Source organism: Apodemus sylvaticus, chromosome 7 (genome assembly GCF_947179515.1).
Source record: "Apodemus sylvaticus chromosome 7, mApoSyl1.1, whole genome shotgun sequence".
NCBI lineage: Eukaryota > Metazoa > Chordata > Mammalia > Rodentia > Muridae > Apodemus > Apodemus sylvaticus.
Genome location: NC_067478.1, coordinates 117,054,537 through 117,073,406, shown reverse-complemented (window position 1 = coordinate 117,073,406; position 18,870 = coordinate 117,054,537). Strand labels below are relative to the sequence as shown.

The 18,870-nt window shown below is 37.6% G+C and overlaps 1 protein-coding gene across 1 annotated transcript in view; it reads right to left on the bottom strand.

The window, feature by feature from the left end:
- Window positions 1–18,870, bottom strand: part of Naalad2 (N-acetylated alpha-linked acidic dipeptidase 2) — a 92,863-nt gene that overhangs the window by 40,935 nt on the left and 33,058 nt on the right. The window contains exons 7-9 of the mRNA XM_052189054.1: window positions 16,205–16,298; window positions 15,265–15,363; window positions 55–140 (exon numbers count right to left, since the gene is read on the bottom strand). Of these exons, the coding sequence (XP_052045014.1) occupies window positions 55–140; window positions 15,265–15,363; window positions 16,205–16,298 (279 nt within the window). The remainder of the gene's footprint in view (window positions 1–54; window positions 141–15,264; window positions 15,364–16,204; window positions 16,299–18,870) is intronic.

The window sequence follows — 18,870 nt, the reverse complement described above, 5'->3', positions numbered from 1 at the left end:
ATCTTTTCTTAATTTTTTTAAAAGAAAATGTTTTGTACAATGTTAATGACTCACCGGGCTCTGTAGACCCTCTGATAGTTCCAATTACATTATAAATTCTCGTGATTTTGTTAATGATATTAACATGCATTCTAACTTTCCTAGAATTTTGAAAACAAAGTTAGTTACATATGGAACATTGTATTTAGTTTTTTTTTTTAACATTTCATTGAAAGAATCCACAAACTACAGAAAACAGTTTATTATTGAATTCTCATATTTCTGCCACCTCAAAAAGTCAGCTGTTTGAAACACTTACATAGCATTATTAGAGTCTTTTCCTATGGTCTTTGGCATGTACCTGAAAGCTAACTTTTAAAAACAATATTTTATATTTTTCTTTTTAGCAGTATTACTGATTTTTACTTCTAACTCAAAATATACCATAAAATAAAACTTTTTTTTTAACTTTATACTCTCACTACACAGGAGTGACAGTGCATTGTACAATAACTAAAAAGATAAATTTATTGTTTGAACATATATTTGTATAAATCCCTGCACAGAACAGTGTTGTTTAAGTCAATACCAAATCATATATGTGATAGTGTACCTAAGATTGCAAAGGAACTAAAAGCATTATTGACACCAAGGCTGCTATAATGTCATAGTATAATGAATTACATATATATTTCAGATGATACTAATATAAACATTTTATTGACAATCATTAATGTAGAGCAATGCAGTTATATACAACGAATTGTGTACATCCATTGTTAACTTCAAGTGTATTACTACCTACTAAAAAGTTTCCTCATCCCAGGCACTCTGACATACCCAGGATCACAGGTGAGGCCACAACATCTAACAGAACACCAGAATAACTGGGACCCCCTAAATTCAAGGATGCCAAAACCCCTGTCCAGCTAGAGTCAGGAGTTCTTCCTGGTTTGTATGGTTTGCACTGGTGCCCAGAGTTGACCTGGGGCACTGTTGCCTCACCCACTCCTACAACACTCAGAGGAAGCTCGACTCGCAGGTGTTCTGACACATCCAGGATAACAGGTGAGGCTACAACATCTGCCCCATCACTCAATGTAATTGGGAGTCCCAAGGTCTAGGGATGCAGGAACCCCTACCACCAATCCAGAAGCATAGGTTCCTTCTGGTTTGAACCTGTGCCCAGAGCAGACCAAGGTGCTGGTTTCTCTCCCACTATGATAACACCCAGAGGAAACTGAACTCCCAGGTGTTCTGACACAGCAGGATCTCAGGAGATCAGACACACCAGGATATCAGAATCCCAGAGGCAACTTAACTCCCAGGAGCTCTGCCATACACAGGATCTCAGGATCACAGGATCTCAAAATCAAAGGATCTCAGGATCACAGGATCACAGAGAACACAACTCTGAGGAGTTCTGACACAACCAGGCTAACAGGATGGACAGGCTCTAGTCAGAGACAGCAATGGAAGTTAGCAATAGAAACCAATGCTACTTGACAATATCAGAACCCAGTTTTCCCAACACACCAAGCCCTGAATACCCCAATGCACCTGAAAAGTAAGATTCAGATCTAAAATCCTATTTGATAAATACAATAGAGAAATTTTAGCAGTACATAAATAGCACCCTTAAAGTAATATAAAAGAAGTAGAAGTCCTTATAGAGGTAACAAATAAACCTCTTAAAGAAATACAGGAAAACGCAACCAAACAGGTGAAAGAATTGAACAAAACTGTCCAGGATCTAAAAATTGAAATATAAACATTAAAGAAAACACAAGAGGAGACAACTCTGAAGATGGAAAACCTAGGAAAGAAATCAGGAATCACAAATGAATCAGAATACAAGAGACAGAAGAGAGATCCTCATGTGTCAAACATACTCTAGAATACATTGACATAACAGTCAGAGAAAATACAAAAATTCAAAAAGCTCCTAGCTCAAAACATTCAAGAAATCCAGGACACCATGAAAAGAATGAACCTAAGACTAACAGGTATAGAAGAGAATGAAGATTTCCAACTCAAAGGCTCAGCAAACATCTTCAACAAATCTTAGAAGAAAACTTTCCTAACCTAAAGAAAGAGATGCCCATACACATACAAGAAGCTTACAGAACACTAAATAGATGGGTGCCATGCCAACCCCAGTAGAATCTGTGTGACAAGGTCCACAGATTGAGGTGTTAGACTTCAAAAGGAGGAGGTCTCCTGGAACTGGCTGTGGAACTCTTGGCCGGAGCAATCATATTGAGCCGTAGTTCTCATGGCAATTTTTTTGTTTTGTTATCTTTCATTCCTTTTCTTTGTTACAGGTTACTGGTAGTCTAGGCCATGATCTTAAGCAAGAATAATGGGTACAAAACCAACCCTTGAGATGGGTCACTAGCATGACCTTATCTCCAGGGAAACTAACACTTTACTTTTCAAGTTATTTACAAAATTACCATGATAGATAGAAACCCTCCCAGCAATAAAATTTCATATGGCTGCATGTGTGTCATCAGAGGTGGGTTGTGGTATATGGTAAAGAAAGCCTTAATTAGAAAGAATTAAAATAGTTTAAATTTATGCTTTGGAGATTTATAAAAAATTCGATATTAGGTGTTAAGCAATAATTAACCATAGGGGCTGGAAAGTTAGCTCAGAGGTTAAGATACTGACCATAAAGATTTGCTAACCTGTTCTTGGGAATATGCCATTAGCCTTGGATGATCATCTTATTGAATATATTCTTTTAGAATTGTTATATTTTGATTATGACATTATCTGTTCTGTTTGTGATTCACTGAACACATGTAGTTTCAGAGTTGTAATGCTCAGATGATTTTTGTATTTTACTGTGCCAAATGGTTTGTGATTGTTTCACTGGACATGGTTTCTAAGTGTTATCATGCTTGGTTTGATGTATAAAATCCCCTGCTTGAGAGCTGGAAAATACACTCAGATTCAAACTTCCTCTGTGTTTGTTTCTATTTGTCACTGCCAAATCCTTACCCTCCTGGACTTCGAGAAGCCTCATCCCAGGGACCATCATAACCAGCTGGGATGGTCCATGGCAGATGGGACGAGAAAAGAAATTTCTCCCATTTCATAATAATTAAAACATCAAAAGCACAAAAGAGAGAATATTGAATGCAGTAAGGGAAAATGGTCAGAGACCCATCATAATTACACAACAGACTCCAAAATCCAGAATATCTTGTGCAGATGCCATACAGACCCCAAGAAAACAAAAATACCAGCACTGGCTACTATATCCAGCAAAATTCTCAATTACCATAAAGGGAAAGACCAAGTTATTCCATGACAAACCCAAATGTAAACAATATCTTTTCACCCTACCAACCACTACAAATGACACAGTCACTCCAGGGACCCCTCTCTTTTTAAAAAAGTAAAGGGAGGAAATGTGGGACTGTGATAGGCAGCCTGTGTCCTGATGGAGATAGGTTTAAACACCAGAACCCCACCAGACAATTCTGGAAGGAACGAAAGGTCAGTTTGCCATGCTCTCAGACACCAGGCTTCTGAAACGAGGTCCTCAGCTCTTCATAATTCTGTGGCCATCAGTCTCGTAGGGCAATACTCCAAGTCCCTGGTATTCTGTCTGGACTCCACCCCCCACAGTCACCTGGCAACAGCCAGGTATGCTCCTCCCCATGGTTACCTGGCAACAGCAAAGTAGCCTAGCCCACTATAAAAGGGGATTCTTGCCCCTCTCCTTCTTGTTCTCTCTTGTCTCTCTCTACTTCTCTAAAATAAACTCTGTAAAACCATGCACTGCCTCTTCTCATCTGGACCCACCATACTGGAACAATGGAACAGGACTTTGCCTAAAGATGCTCGCTCATCTAGTCTACTGCTTAGGCCTCCCAGTGTTCCCAGCCATAGCCACTACCAATCCAAGCCATCTGCCAACCAAGCCAAGGACACTCTTATCTTTGTGGGACCCAGCCAGGGCTCTCCCCTACCCCTTTCCCTTCAGCTCCAGGCCAGGGCCCAGACAGCAGGCTCATACTCTGTTCTCAACTCTTCTGCAACATCCAGCATGTCTGTGGTGTCCAAGACTGAGAACCTGTTGACCTTGAGCTCTGCCCTGCTGGCTCACTGGACAACCCCAAGGACTCGTCTTTCCCACCCCTAGAGTGGGTTTCTGCAGCTTCTCAAAGCCCAAAGTCCTCTGGCAGTTCCATGGGGATGTGCACAGTCCAACTACTCATGTTTACCATGTCCAGTGGACTGAGCTTTGGGCAGGATATGGGACCCCACTCCAAATATATATATATATATATATATATATATATATATATATATATACCCAAGAAAAAACAAGAAACTAATCTCACAACACCCCCCCCCAAAAAAAGAGAACCACACAAGCATAATTCCACTTCTAACAACAAAAATAACTGGAAGCAAAAATCACTGGTTCTTAATATATCTGAACATCAATGATATCATTTTTCCAATACAAAGACATAGACTGACAAACTGAATAACTAACCAGGACCCAGCATTTAGCTGCAAACAGGAAACACACCTCAGTGACAGTGACAGACAATACCTCAGAGTAAAAGGCTACAAAAGTATTTCCAGGCTAATGGTCCCAAGAAATAAGATGGAATAGCAAATCTAGTATCCAATAAAATAGATTTTCAACAAAAAGTTATCAAAAAATATGAGGAAAGACACTACATATTCATCTAAGAAAAAATATACTAAGTTTCTGAACATCTATGTCCCAAATGCAAGGGCACTGACGTTTTTAAAGGAAACATTACAGAGGCTTAAACCACATATTGAAACTCACAATAATAGTAGGCGATTTAAACACCCCACTCTCACCAATGGACAGATTATGGAAACAGAAATTAAAGAGAGACACAGTGAAACTAACAAAAGTTATGAACCAAATGGACGTAACAAATATTTACAGAATATTTCATCCTAAAACAAAAGAATATAATTTATTTTCAGCACCTCACGTTGCCTTCTACAAAATTGGCCACATAATCAAACACAAAACAGGCCTCAACCAAAGCAAGAAGATAGAAATAATCCCATGCATCCTATCAGATCACCAGAGACCAAGGCTGTTCTTCAATAGCAAAAACAGCAGGAAGCCCTCATACACATAGAAGCTGAATGACTATCTACTCAATAATAACTTGTTCAGGGAAGAAATGAAGAAAGAAAATTAAAGACTTTTTAGAATTTAATGAAAAAGAAGATACAGCATACACAAATTTGTGAGACACAATGAAAACAGAGATAAGAGGAAAACTCATAGCTCTGAGTGCTTTCATAAAGAAATTGTAGATGCATACACTAGCAGCTTAACATCACATCTGAATGTTCTAGAATAAAAAGAGGCAAATACACCCAAGAGAAGTAGATGGAAGGAAATAATTAAATGCATGGCTGAAATCAATAAAGTAGAAACAAAGAGATGTATACAAAGAATCAACAAATCTAGGAGCTGGTTTTTTGAGAAAATCAACAAGATAGATAAACCATTAGCCAATATAACTAGAGGACTCAGACACAAATTAACAAAATCATCGGAAAATGGAGACATAACAACAGAAGCTAAAGCAGTTCAAAAAATTATCAGATCCTACTGCAAAAGCCTATACTCAACAAAACTGGAAAATCTAGGTGAAATGGATAATTTTCTAGACAGATAGAGGTACCAAATTAGCAGCTGGATCAGATAAATGATCTAAACAGTCCCATAACCCATAAGGAAATAGAAGCAGTCATTAAAAGTTTTGCAATCAAAAAATTCCCCAGGACCAGATAGTTTTAGAGCAGAATTGTATCAGACATTCAGAGAAGGCCTAACACCAATAATTCTTAAACTATTCCAAACAATACAAACAGAAGGAACAGTATCCAATACATTCTAAGAATCCATAGTTACACTGATACCTAAACAACACAAAGACTGAAAAAAGAAAAAGAACTTTAGACAAATTTCCATCATGAATATTGATGCAAAATCAATCAATAAAATTCTTCCAAATGGAATCCAAGAACAGATGCAAATGATCATTCACCATGAGAAAGTAGGCATCATCCCAGGGATGCAGGGATAATTCAATATATGGAAATCCATCAATGTAATCCACTATATAAACAAGCTCAAAAAAAAAAAAAAACCCCGACATGATCATCTCCTTAGATGCTGAAAATACTCTTTAACAAAATACAACATCCCTTCATGTAAAAGGCATTGGAAAGATCAGGAATTCAAGGCCCATGCATATATATAATAAAATCAATATACAGCAAACCAATAGTCAGCATCAAACTAAATATAGAGAACCTTGAAGCAAGCCCACTAAAACCAGGGGCTAGATAAGGCTACCAGTCTCTTACTTTTAAATACAATAATTGATATTCTAGCTAGAGCAAGACAACAAAAGGAGGTCAAAGAATATAAATTGGATTTATATTTGCAGATGATATGATATGATAGTATACTTAAGTGAACCCAAAAATTCCACCAGAGAACACCTAAATTTGTTAAACAACTTCAGCAAAATGATTGGATATAAAATGAAATCAAACAAATCAGTGGCCTTCTTCTACTCAAAGGATAAACAGGCTGAGAAAGAAATTAATTAAAGGACACCCTTCATAATAGTCACAAAGCATACAAAATATCTTGGTGTGAATGTAACCAAGCAAGTGAAAGATCTATATGACAAGAACTTCAATTATCTGAAGAAAAAAATTAAAGATGATCTCAGAAGATGGAAAGATATACCATGCTCATGGATTAGCAGGAATAATATAATAAAAACAGCCATATTGCTGGAAGCAATCTACAGATTCAATGCAATCACCATCAAAATTCCAACTCAATTCTTCACAGAGATAGAAAGAGCCATTCTCAAATTTATATGGAATACCAAAATCCCATGATAGCAAAACCCATTCCCTATATTAAAAGAACTTCTGAGGCATCACCATCCCTGATCTCAAGCTATACTCAGAGCAATAGTGAAAACAAAAACAAACAAACAAACAAAAACCTCACTGTATTGGTACAGGCACAGGCAGGTAAATCAATGGAATGAAATTGAAGACCCAAAAATGAACCCACAAACCTATGGTCATTTGGTCTTTGACCAAGGACCCAAAACCATCCAGTGGGAAAAAGACATTTCAACAAATAGTGCTGCTTCAACTGGTAGTTGGCATGTAGAAGAATGCAAATTGATCCATTCTTATCTCCCTGTACATAACTCAAGTACAAGTGGATCAAGGGCCTCCATATAAAACCAGATACACTGAGTCTAAAAGAAGAGAAAGTGGGAATGAACCTCGAACACATTGCATAGGAAAAAATTTTCCTGAACCGAACACCCATGGCTTGTGTTCTAAGATCAAGAATTGATAAATGAGACCTCACAAACTATGGATCTACAGTCCTACTCAGAAGGGGGAAGAAAATAATTTGTGGCAGCAAGAGAGAGGGATATGAGACAGAGAAAGGAGGGGGAAGGAAAAAGGGGGGCTGGTTCAGATAATGGAAGAGATGGGGGTAAGTACAGAGGGTCAGGAATTTGAAAGGAGAAGAAGCAGTGGGGAAAGGGGACTTGGGATTAGCTACTATAAAGTCCCAGATGCCAGGGACTCAAGAGTTTCTCAGGGCCCAACAGGGAGGTCTTTTGCTGAAATGCCCAACAAAGGTATGATAGAACATCTAGAGACCAGATCTAGTTGATAGGCATGGCCCCTGGTTGAGGGATGGGGCCACACAGCCATCTTAAAAATATTAATACAGAATTCCTCCTGTCAATAGGAAATGCAGGGACAAAGAGTGGAAGAAAGACCATCTAGAGACTGCCCCACCTAGCAATCCATCCCATCTGCAGACACCAAACTCAGATAGTATTGCATGCTGTGAGGAACCTGGTGTAGCTGTCTCCTGAGAGGCTCTTTCATAGCCTGACAAAAACAGATGTGGATGCATACAGCCAACCACTGGACTGAGTATGGGGACTCCTAGGGCAAGGACTGAAGGAGCTGAAGGGATTTGCAACCCCATAGGAAGAACAATAATATCAACCAACATGACCCCCCCCCACACACACACACAAAGCTCCCAGGAACTAAACCAGCAACTAAAGGGTACACATGTTGGGGGACCCATGGCTCCAGCTAAATATGTAGCAGAGGATTGCCTTGTCAGGCATTACAGGGAGAGGGGAGCCTTGGTCCTGTGGTGGCTTGATGATGCAGGGTAGGGGAATGCTAGAGTGCTGAGGCAGGAGTGGTGGGAGGGTTGTAGAGCATATTCAAAGAGGCAGGGGGAGGGGATAGAGTGTTTGTGGAGGGGAAACTGGGAAGGGGGATAACATCTGAAATGTAAATAAGTAAAATAACCACTAAAAAATGAAAAAATAAGAGTTCCCTTTGACACAAAAAGCTATGTTAAACCAACAGTGGCCTCATTCTTTTTGTTTAAAGCATCTCTGAATGGCATAAAGAAGCCACACTCAGTGACTGATCAATCCATGTGTGTGTGTATAAATATACTCTGATGTTCCACAATAACACATTTCTCAAACTGTATGTCTCTGTTAAAGTGGCATATATTTATATTTACAGTTATATTGCTGTTCAATAAATTTCTTCATGACTGGGAAAGTGGTCTATAAATATATTACTTAAAATTGGCCTTAGCACTACCTGAAGAATATGATAAACTCTATTGCTAAATGAAAATTTGAAGACTTGTAGTATGTGAACAATTAAATAGTGAAACATCCCTGGGCCATGCATTTTGATTTTGATTTAGGCTGGATTTTAACATTCATTCAAGGGTATAACCAATTTTAAGGCCAGGGAAAATTCAGGAAAACTTAGCCATCCCAAAAGGCCATATAAACACTATGTCCCAGAAAGACTTGTATAAATATTGAGCTGTTTTTTTTCTACAGGAACAGAAAAACAAGCTGTTGTTGATTGTAGCTATAGAAAGAGCAATAATTTGTTATCCATGCTTAATAAATAGAAGTCACAGTTCAGTTGTCAAGCTTGCACAATTTGAACTGAAGGTTTTCCTAAAAAATTTCTAAGTGCATAATTAATCCTAAACATAATGAATAATATTTAATATAAAAATTTCCTCGTTATATATATGTATATGTACATATATGCATATATATGTTTAATGTGGTATATATGTATATATATATGGAGGTATACATATATACCTCCTTAAACATTCCTTTGAACCAATTTTAACACCAACTCCCTGATCTTTTATTAATGAGTCTAATGAAATACAGAATAAATTCTCATTTCATATCTGTCTAACAATTATCTCTTTATATTATCCTTTATCAACTTTGGAAGTACATCTGTATATGCCATAGCTTCATCTTTAAAAAGCAATACAGGCAGTTAAAAATCCATATTTTATATATCAGTATGTTTAGCTTTAATTTTGCTCTGCTAACTTTGTGTTCAATTTTATTTTCATTTTCCTTAGGAAATATAAAATTATTCTTCATTAATGCAAGCAACATGAGGAACTGGTTTTCTGTCTTGGTTTTTGATAGTATCTCTAAATGGACAAATAAATAATCAAATCTTTATGAGATGAAAGGGAAGAAAGAATTTTTAAGGAACCTATTGTTGTTTATATCCATTTTTAACTTAAATCATAACAATCAATGAGAACAGTGTTGAAGAACCAGATTCTAGACTTGGTGTTTCTTAAGCTTTTCTGTTTATTCTTTTATACATATAATATATATGTATATATATTATATCATAATATAGTGTGTATATGTGGTGTGTGTGTGTGTGTGTGTGTGCATAGGGAGGGGGCAAGGAAAACATAAGAGAGAGGAGGGAGTTGGATCCCCTACAGCTGGAGTTACAGCCATCTGTGCCCCAACATGAGTACTGGGAACTGAACTTCAGCCCTCTATAAGAGCTGTGAGAGCTCTTAATTGACAAGTGCTCTCTCCAGACACCTGAGGAAACAAAGAGAAATTATGGATGTATTTTGTCCATACCGGTCTGTTACTGCACTTAAATTTTAAAAGCCTTTATCTTATACAACTATGTTATTTTTCCCTCCCTCTGTAAAATAGTAAACTTTATAATTTATAACTGTTCTGATTGAATTAAAATATTAAATCTATAAGTAAATCAAATTTTAAATTCCTACAAAAATAAGAAAACTAAACTGTCATCTTAAATTTTCTGAAGCAAACCAATGTGAACAATAAAACATATTCTGAGCATCAAAGTTCACATAGTTAAATAAATTATTAGCAAGTACTGATTGCCATCTGCTCCAGGGGGCTGGGGCTGTTCCACAGCCCTCTGTGCACAGGTTCCACCAGGAGAGAGCTTGCCTCCCAGGATTGCTCTCACTCACAGTCTTGGAAGTGAGATCTCCATGTTTTCTCTAATAACTGTCCAGAGCAGGGCCAGCCAGGAGTGCACAAAGCAAAGGGACAGTGGAGAAGCTGGGACAGGAATCTTCCAGGCACCATCTGCACCTGGGAGCTGGGCTGTTTCACAGACCTCTGTGCACAGGTCTTGCCAAGACAGAGCTGGTCTCCCAGGGGTTCTGAGACAGGTTTGCAGGCCCACAAGAGGGACAAGATCCAGCCAGAAAAAGCAAGACTAACTAACACCAGAGATAACCTGATGGTAAAAGGCAAGTGCAAGAAACTTAACCAACAGAAACCAAGGTTACTTAGCATCATCAAAACCAGGTTCTCCCACCACAGGAAATCCTGGATAATCCAACAGAATAGAAAGGCATCTCATGATAATGATAGAGAACGTTATAAGGATATAAATAACTCCTTCAAAGAAATACAAGAGAACACAGGAAAGCAGGTAGAAGCCCTTAAAGAGGAAACACAAAAATCCCTTACAGAATTACAGGAAAAAACAGCCAAATGGGTGAAGGAACTGAACAAAACCACCCAGGATCTAAAAATGGAAATAGAAACAATAAAGAAATCACAAAGGGAGACAACTCTGGAGATAGAAAATTTAGGAAAGAGATCAGGAGACATAGGTGCAAGCATCACCAACAGAATACAAGAGATAAAAGAAACTCAGGTGCAGAAGATACCATAGAAAACATTGACTCAATAGACACAGAAAATGCAAAATGAATAAAGCATGTAACCCAAAACATCCAGGAAATCCAGGACACAATGAGAAGACTAAACCTAAGGATTATAGGTATAGAAGAAAGCAAAGATTTACAACTTAAAGGGCCAGTAAATATCTTCAAGAAAATTATAGTAGAAAACTCCCCCAACCTAAAGAAAGAAATGCCCTTGAACATACTAGAAGCCTACAGAACTCCAAACAGACTGGACCAGAACAGAAATTTCTCCTGTCATATAATAATCCAAACACTAAATACACTAAATGAAAAAAATGGTAAATGCAGTAAGGGGAAAATGTCAAGTAACATATAAAGGCAGACCTATCAGAATTACACCAGACTTCTCACCAGATACCATGGAAGGCAAAAGTTCCTGGTCAGATGTCATACAGACCATAAGAGAACACCAACACCAGCCCAGACTACTACACCCAACAAAACTCTCAATTACTATAGATGGAGAAACCAAGATATTCCATGGCAAAAACAAATTTACACAAAATCTTTCCACAAATCCAGCCCTACAAAGGATAATAATGAAAATTCCAACATAAGAAGGGAAACTATACCCAAGAAAATAATCTTCTTTTAACAAACCAAAAAGAAGAGAGTCACATAAACATAATTTCACCTCTAGCAACAAAAATAACAAGAAGCAACAATCACTTTTTCTTAATATTTCTTAACATCAATGGACTCAATTCCCCAATAAAAAGACAATGACTGAATAAATACATAAGCAGGACCCAACATTTTGCTGCATGCAACAAACACACCTCAATGAATAAAAGAGACACTACCTCAAAATAAAATGCTGGAAAACAATTTTCCAAGCAAATGGTCCCAAGAAACAAGCTGGAGTGTCCATTCTAATATAAAATAAAATTGACTTTCAATCTAAAGTTATCAAAAAAGGTAAGAAAGAATACTTCATACTCATCAAAGAAAAAATCCACCAAGAAGAACTCTCAATTATGAACATCTATGCACCAAATTCAAAGGTACCCACATTCATAAAAGAAACTTTACTAAAGCTCAAAGCACACATAGCATCTCTCACAATAATACTGGGATACTTCAACACCCCACTCTTAGCAATGGACAGATTATGGAAATAGAAACTAAACATAGAAACACTGAAACTAACAGAAGTTATGGACCAAATGGTTTTAACATATATCTATAGACATTTTATCCTAAAAGAAAAGAATATAACTTCTCAGCACATAATGGTACCTTCTCCAAAACTGACCATATAATCAGTCACAAATCAGGCCTCAACAGATATAAGAAGATTCATCCTATCAGATCACCACAGACTAAGACTGGTCTTCAATAACAACAAAAACAATAGGGAGCCCGTTGCAGCTGAACAACGCTCTATTCAGTGATAACTTGGTCAAGGAAGAAATAAAGAAAGAAATTAAAGACTTTTTAAAATTTAATGAAAATGAAGCCACAACGCTGAAACTTATGGGACACAATGAAAGCAGTGCTAAGAAAAAAACACACAGTCTCGAATGCCCCCAAAAGCAAACTGGAGAGAGTATATACTAGCAGCTTGACAGCACATCTGAATGCTCTAGAACAAAAAGAAGCAAATACTCCCAAGAGGAGTAGACGACAGAAAATAATCAAACTCAGGCCTGAAACCAACCAAGTAGAAACAACAAAAACAAAAACAAAAAAAAATATACAAAGAATCAACACAAACAGGAGCTGGTTTGTTGAGAAAACCAACAAGATAGATAAAGCCTTATTCAGACTAACCAGAGGGCTTAGAGACAGTATCCAAATTAACAAAATCAGAAATGAAAAGGGAGACATAGCAACAGAAACTAAGGAAATTCAAAAAAATCACCAAATCCTATTACAAAAGCCTATACTCAACAAAACGGGAACATCTGGATGCAATGGACAATTTTCTAGATAAACACTAGGTACCAAAGTTAAATCAGGATCAGATAAATGATATAAACAGTCCCCTAAGTCCTAAAGAAATAGAAAAAGTTATTAAAAATCTTCCAATCAAAAAACGTTCAGGACCAGATGGGTTTGGTGCAGAGTTCTATGAGATATTCAAAGAAGACCTAACACCAATACTTCTCAAACTATTCCACAAAATAGAAATAGAAGGAAAACTACCCAATTCATTCTATGAAGCCACAAATACTCTGATACCTAAACCACACAAAGATCCATCAAAGAAGGAGAAGTTTTAGACCAATTTTCTTTATGAATATCAATGCAAAAATACTCAATAAAATTCTTGCAAACTAAATCCAAGAACACATCAAAATGATCATCCATCATGATCAAGTAGGTTTCATCCCAGGGTGGCACGGATGGTTCAATATATGAAAATCCATCAATGTAATCTTCTTTATAAACAAACTCAAAAGAAAAAAAAACCCATATGATTATTTCATTAGAAAATGAGAAAGCATTTGACAATCCAACACCCACTCATGATAAAAGCTTTAGAAAGATCAGGAATTCAAGGCCCATACCTAAACATAGTAAAAGATCACAAAAGAACACACTTGGCATGCACTCACTGATAAGTGGATATTAGCCCAAAAGCTTGGAATACCCAAAATACAATTCACAGACCACATGAAGCTCAAGAAGAAGGAAGTTCAAAGTGTGGATACTTAGGGCCTTCTTAGAAGGGGAAACAAAATACCCACAGGAGGAGATACAGAGACAAAGTGTGAAGCAGAGAATGAAGGAATGGCCATCCAGAGACTGCCCTACCTGGGAATCCATCCCATATACAATTACAAACCCAGACACTATTGTGGATACCAACAAGTGCTTGCTGACAGGAACCTGATATAGCTGTCTCCTGAGAGGCTCTGCCAGTGCCTGACAAATACAGAGGGGGATGCTCTCAGCCATCCACTGGACTGAGCACAGGGTCTCCAATGGAGGAGCTAGAGAAAAGACCCAAGAAGCGGAAGGATTTTTCAGCCCCATAGGAGGAACAACAATACGAACCAACCAGTACCCTCAGAGCTCCCAGGGACTAAACCACCAACCAAATTGTACACATAGAGGGACCCATTATTCCAGCAACATATGTAGCAGAGGACAGCCTTGTTGAACACCAGTGAGAGGAGAGGCCCTTGGTACTATGAAGGCTTGTTGCCCCATTGTAGGGGAAAGCTAGGTGGGTTAATGAGCAGCAGGAAGGGGATGGGATGGGGGTTTTCAGAGAAGAAGTGAGGAAAGGGTGTAACATTTGAAAAGTAAATAAAAAAATCTAATAAAAAAGTGTTATTATGAAAGACTGACTGACCAATGTGGGTTTAATAAGATAAATAGCAATAATATCTTTTCTGAATTGTCAGCAGTAACATTTCCATTTCCCAAACCTTTCAGGTAAAATTTGTACCATGGCTTGTGTTTCTACAACTGACTATACTCTCTGTCTACTTTTACTCAGCCCAACAGGCATATATGATCACTGTTCTACAATAGCCCCATGTCAAAACAATTCAAGTTAGAGCTGGATAGTAGTGGTGCATACCTTCAATTCTAGCACTTGGGAGGCAGATTCAAGAAGATCTATGAGATCAAGGCCAACCTCGTCTACATGTTTTGGGGTATGCAGGACTACCCAGAGTCTTTCAACACTGTCTTTAAAAAGAAACAATGGGAATAAAACAAGAAAAAGTAAAAATTACAATGATACATCTATTGAGAATTGTTGTATCACATGTTTTCCTCATTTTTCACTTATTTATGCCATGTGATAAAGGTTATATAATAAGTGATTCCTTTCCCTGTGCTCCTTTACTGCGTCTCAATAAACGTTACTAGGAAAATTTATTTAAACATTAACCTAAAAATGGAAGTTAAAAAACATACTGCTCAAAATGCTATAAGAATAAACTCAAACATAGTAATATTTTATCTCATATTATGATGTCATCTCTGAAGAATTCAGTAGTTCATTCTGGAAGTCCTTCTATGTTGATAACAAAAAAAAATGATCTGTTACTAGTGACAAGGATAAAAGAGAAAGGCATACTTTATCTGGAAGAACATCTCGACATTTTTCTGTAAAAATAAAACTTTTCTAGGCTAGTAAAGAAGCACAAAATTACCTGGAATATTCACTTCCTGTAAATCCAGGCCCAATATTGTAACTAACATTTAGACTTCCCTTCCAGCTTTGGTTCGGTGGAGCAGTTCCTCCCAAGTTGCTGTCAAAAGTACATGAAACAACAAAAATATTGGTTTTGAAGAAATGAGATTGGTAGTGGCAACATGTATGTAGGAACGCTTTACAAAAAAAGGTTCCTCATGGAGCTTTCAAATAACGTGTTAGCTACAATGCTGAAGAGGAAAGATAAAATAAAATCCAAAGGGCAGAAGGATAGCAATAGCTTTGTCATAGTTTTTATACTTCGGGAAGGCAAGAGTTAAAGACGTCCAAAAGAGGGAACATTCATGATTGTGATATGAAGCACAGAATTTTTAAGGAAGCTGCTGACTGCATAAGAAGTTTCTATTAAAAAAATAAATGAGTTATTCAGGTAGAGTCATTTAGGAAATGGAAGTTTGGAAATAGGCAATGAAATAGAGATAACACCACCAGCAAATATTATGTCAATGGTCTCTGCAGTGCAGACACTTCCATCTGCTCTAATTCAGGGAGAGAGCACAGTTCTCATTTTACAAGGAAGGAAATGAAATCAGACCATGAGAAAGTAACCAGTACAAGATCACACATCTAGTGGCCTGCATCATTGTGCATTTAAACCATAGAAAAAATAGTTAATGAGCATCTAAGGACGTTAAGGTATTTAATTGTTTTTAAATAGTTGGTACTTTTAATCTTTGGTTATAGTTTCATATTTGAGAATTGCATCTGAGCAGAGGATTTGTTATTATTATTTTTCTTATTAAACTATTCTTTTCATGAAAATGGTGTTCTCACTTAAAGATTTATTTTGATAGTCACTTTTAATGCAACTGAGTTACAGAGCAGGCATAAACATCTTAGAGCAAGATCAACATTAATATCCAGCTAAAATACTATACCGTAATAGTCTCTCTGCATCATTATATCCAATAGGATGTACGGGTATGTTTGAAATCCCCACGGCTTCTTCAACGGGAAGTCTAAAGGTGTATTCTGAAAGAATCAAACATATAAGTGAAAACTACTAGGGGATATAAGTGAGGGCAAGAGTATGCAAGAAATCTTTGCATTATTATTACATATTTCTTTTATGTTTACAATTAAAGTAAAGTTAAAGGTAACCAAAAAGTCAACTTTTATTTAAACTGGCCTGTTTGAGTTAGCAGTAAAAAAAGACATTTACATTTTAAGGTAAATAAAACCGTGGAGATTATAGTCCTTTAAACTAAATACTTTAAATAATTATCTTAAACTTTATAAGATTATTTTATTTGCTCAAAAGACATTGTGAATTACTATTATAGGAACTCCAGTAAACTGTATGCTTGCAAAATGTGTCAAAATATTCCAAAGCTACATATAACAGGAGAAAAAATTGAGATTTTGAGAAATAATTACATTTATTCAAATAAGAAGACAATATTTTCTTTGGAGGAAGATTGGGAGGTGTTGTCAGACTGATCACTTTAGGCCTAGCTATCAAGCAAGATAGACTAACAAGGAACCATTCATTCTCATATCTGAAACAACTTATAAATGGAAAGACATATGAAACAACAGTTCTAGGAGGTTTTTTATTATTTAACTATTCTTTAATTGGTTTTTGAAACAAAAAGCTTAGAAATATAATTATACAAAGAAAACAGCAAGTATATACTAAGTCGAGAATACCACATCTTAATGAAGAATTTACTGTATGACCAAGTGTGTGTGTGTGTGTGTGTGTGTGAGGGGGCAACACATGTTCAAAAGACAACGTTGTAGATAATAAAATATATTTCATTAAATGTAAAAATTATACAAAGTATATTGCTTGACTATAGTGGAATTAGAAAACAACACTGAAAAAATACCTCCAAAATTCTTGAGAAAATTTGATTAACTGCTAACTCCCAGAAAACCAGGGAGGCTGCCTACAGACTTCTTATTGCCCAATTCTCATAGTTCCTAACCCCTAGTCTCATCTTCAGCTCTATAATAGAACACCCTTGGCAGTCCCCTACAACTTATACCTATCTCCTGTGGATCCCACAGATCTTTTCTCTGTGGGATCCTAAAACTCCTCCACCCCATTCATTACTTTGCCACAGACTCCAGCCCCAGCAGAGACCCTTGCTAACCCAGGGGCCTCTCTATCTAGAGCAACAAATAGGGTAAAGGGAGACCTATGTCTATTCAGAAACCAATCTAGCATGCAGTTGATCATTTCTAGTCTTTTAGCAGGAAATCTATTGCAGTCTCCCTTTCCTCTCTGACTCTAGTACAATGGAGCAAAAATATCCACCCCTAACCCTCCTTCCCCCAACTCACCCCCTTATTCTAGCATCCAGTAGCAGCAAGCATTCACTGAGAACACACCAGACTAACAGAACAAGGACGCACCACCAATTCTAGCAGACAAGCCCAAGCTAACCCACACAAGCTATGCCTGTCAGAAAACTAGATAGAGCCCCTGCAGACTTTCTTTTCTTTCTCTTTTCACCTAGATCCAACCCATAGTTTCAACTGCAGCTCAGCAGTAGAACATTTTTGGAGATTTCCACATCCTCTTGCTCCCATCTCCTGTGGATCCCTATCTGCTTCTAACCTTGCTCTCCACACTGGCTCTTTCTCAGTCTTGAACTCTAACAGGGTTCCCCAATTAACCCGCAATGCCACACCCTCCAAAAAAACATGTAGGCTTCCTTCAGGCCTTCACTCTCTATGTTCCCCAAGATCCAATACTCCAGTCTCACCCCCATCTCTGCAATAGAACTCACCCATAGAAGCCTTCCCTACCACCACACCCCCTTGCTAACATCTCAGGTGAATCCCAACAGATCATCCCTTTCTAACCTCCCTCCAATCCTTATTTTTTTTCCAGCCCACAAAACCAGCAAGAACTCCAGACTAACCCACAAGTCATGCTTGCCAGAGAACCAGGTAGGTTGCCTGCAGGTCTTTCTCCTCTCTCTATTCCCCCAGTTCCAGTACCCAAATCATCCCCACCTCTACATCAGAAAACATTGACAGACTCTCCAACCCCCTTCTCCTATCTTCTATGGATCTCAAAGTTCTTCTATCATCTGACATTCCTCCTCCACTAGTTTCTTAATCACTGCCCCAATCCTAACAGGCTATGCTAACCCAGTGGGTTCTCATTCCAGGATAATTAGACTAAAGGCAGATTTACACCTTTCCAAATGCTCTTGCTTCCCAGCTTCATCCCAAGATCTTTAAGAGGAAATCTGCTGAGGTCTCCCTTTCCTCTCTGATCCCATCCCCAAGGGACCTTTATCCCAACTAATCCCAGTATGAGCCCCCAACACCAGTAGGCATTTCCTGTGATGACACCAGATAAGCAGGTCAGAAAAACAGATTACACACCACAATCACACTTTCTGAAGGTACAGAGAGGAAATGGAAATCAATGAACAAAATACTCACCTAACAAAGACAAATCCAGAAATCAGCACCTAGACCTATATTCATTTCAAGCACAGATGCCTAGATATCTATCAGTGTAAGGACACAACAACAGCCAGATCAATGTCCCTAGAGGAGCTCAGCTATTCTACCATAGCAG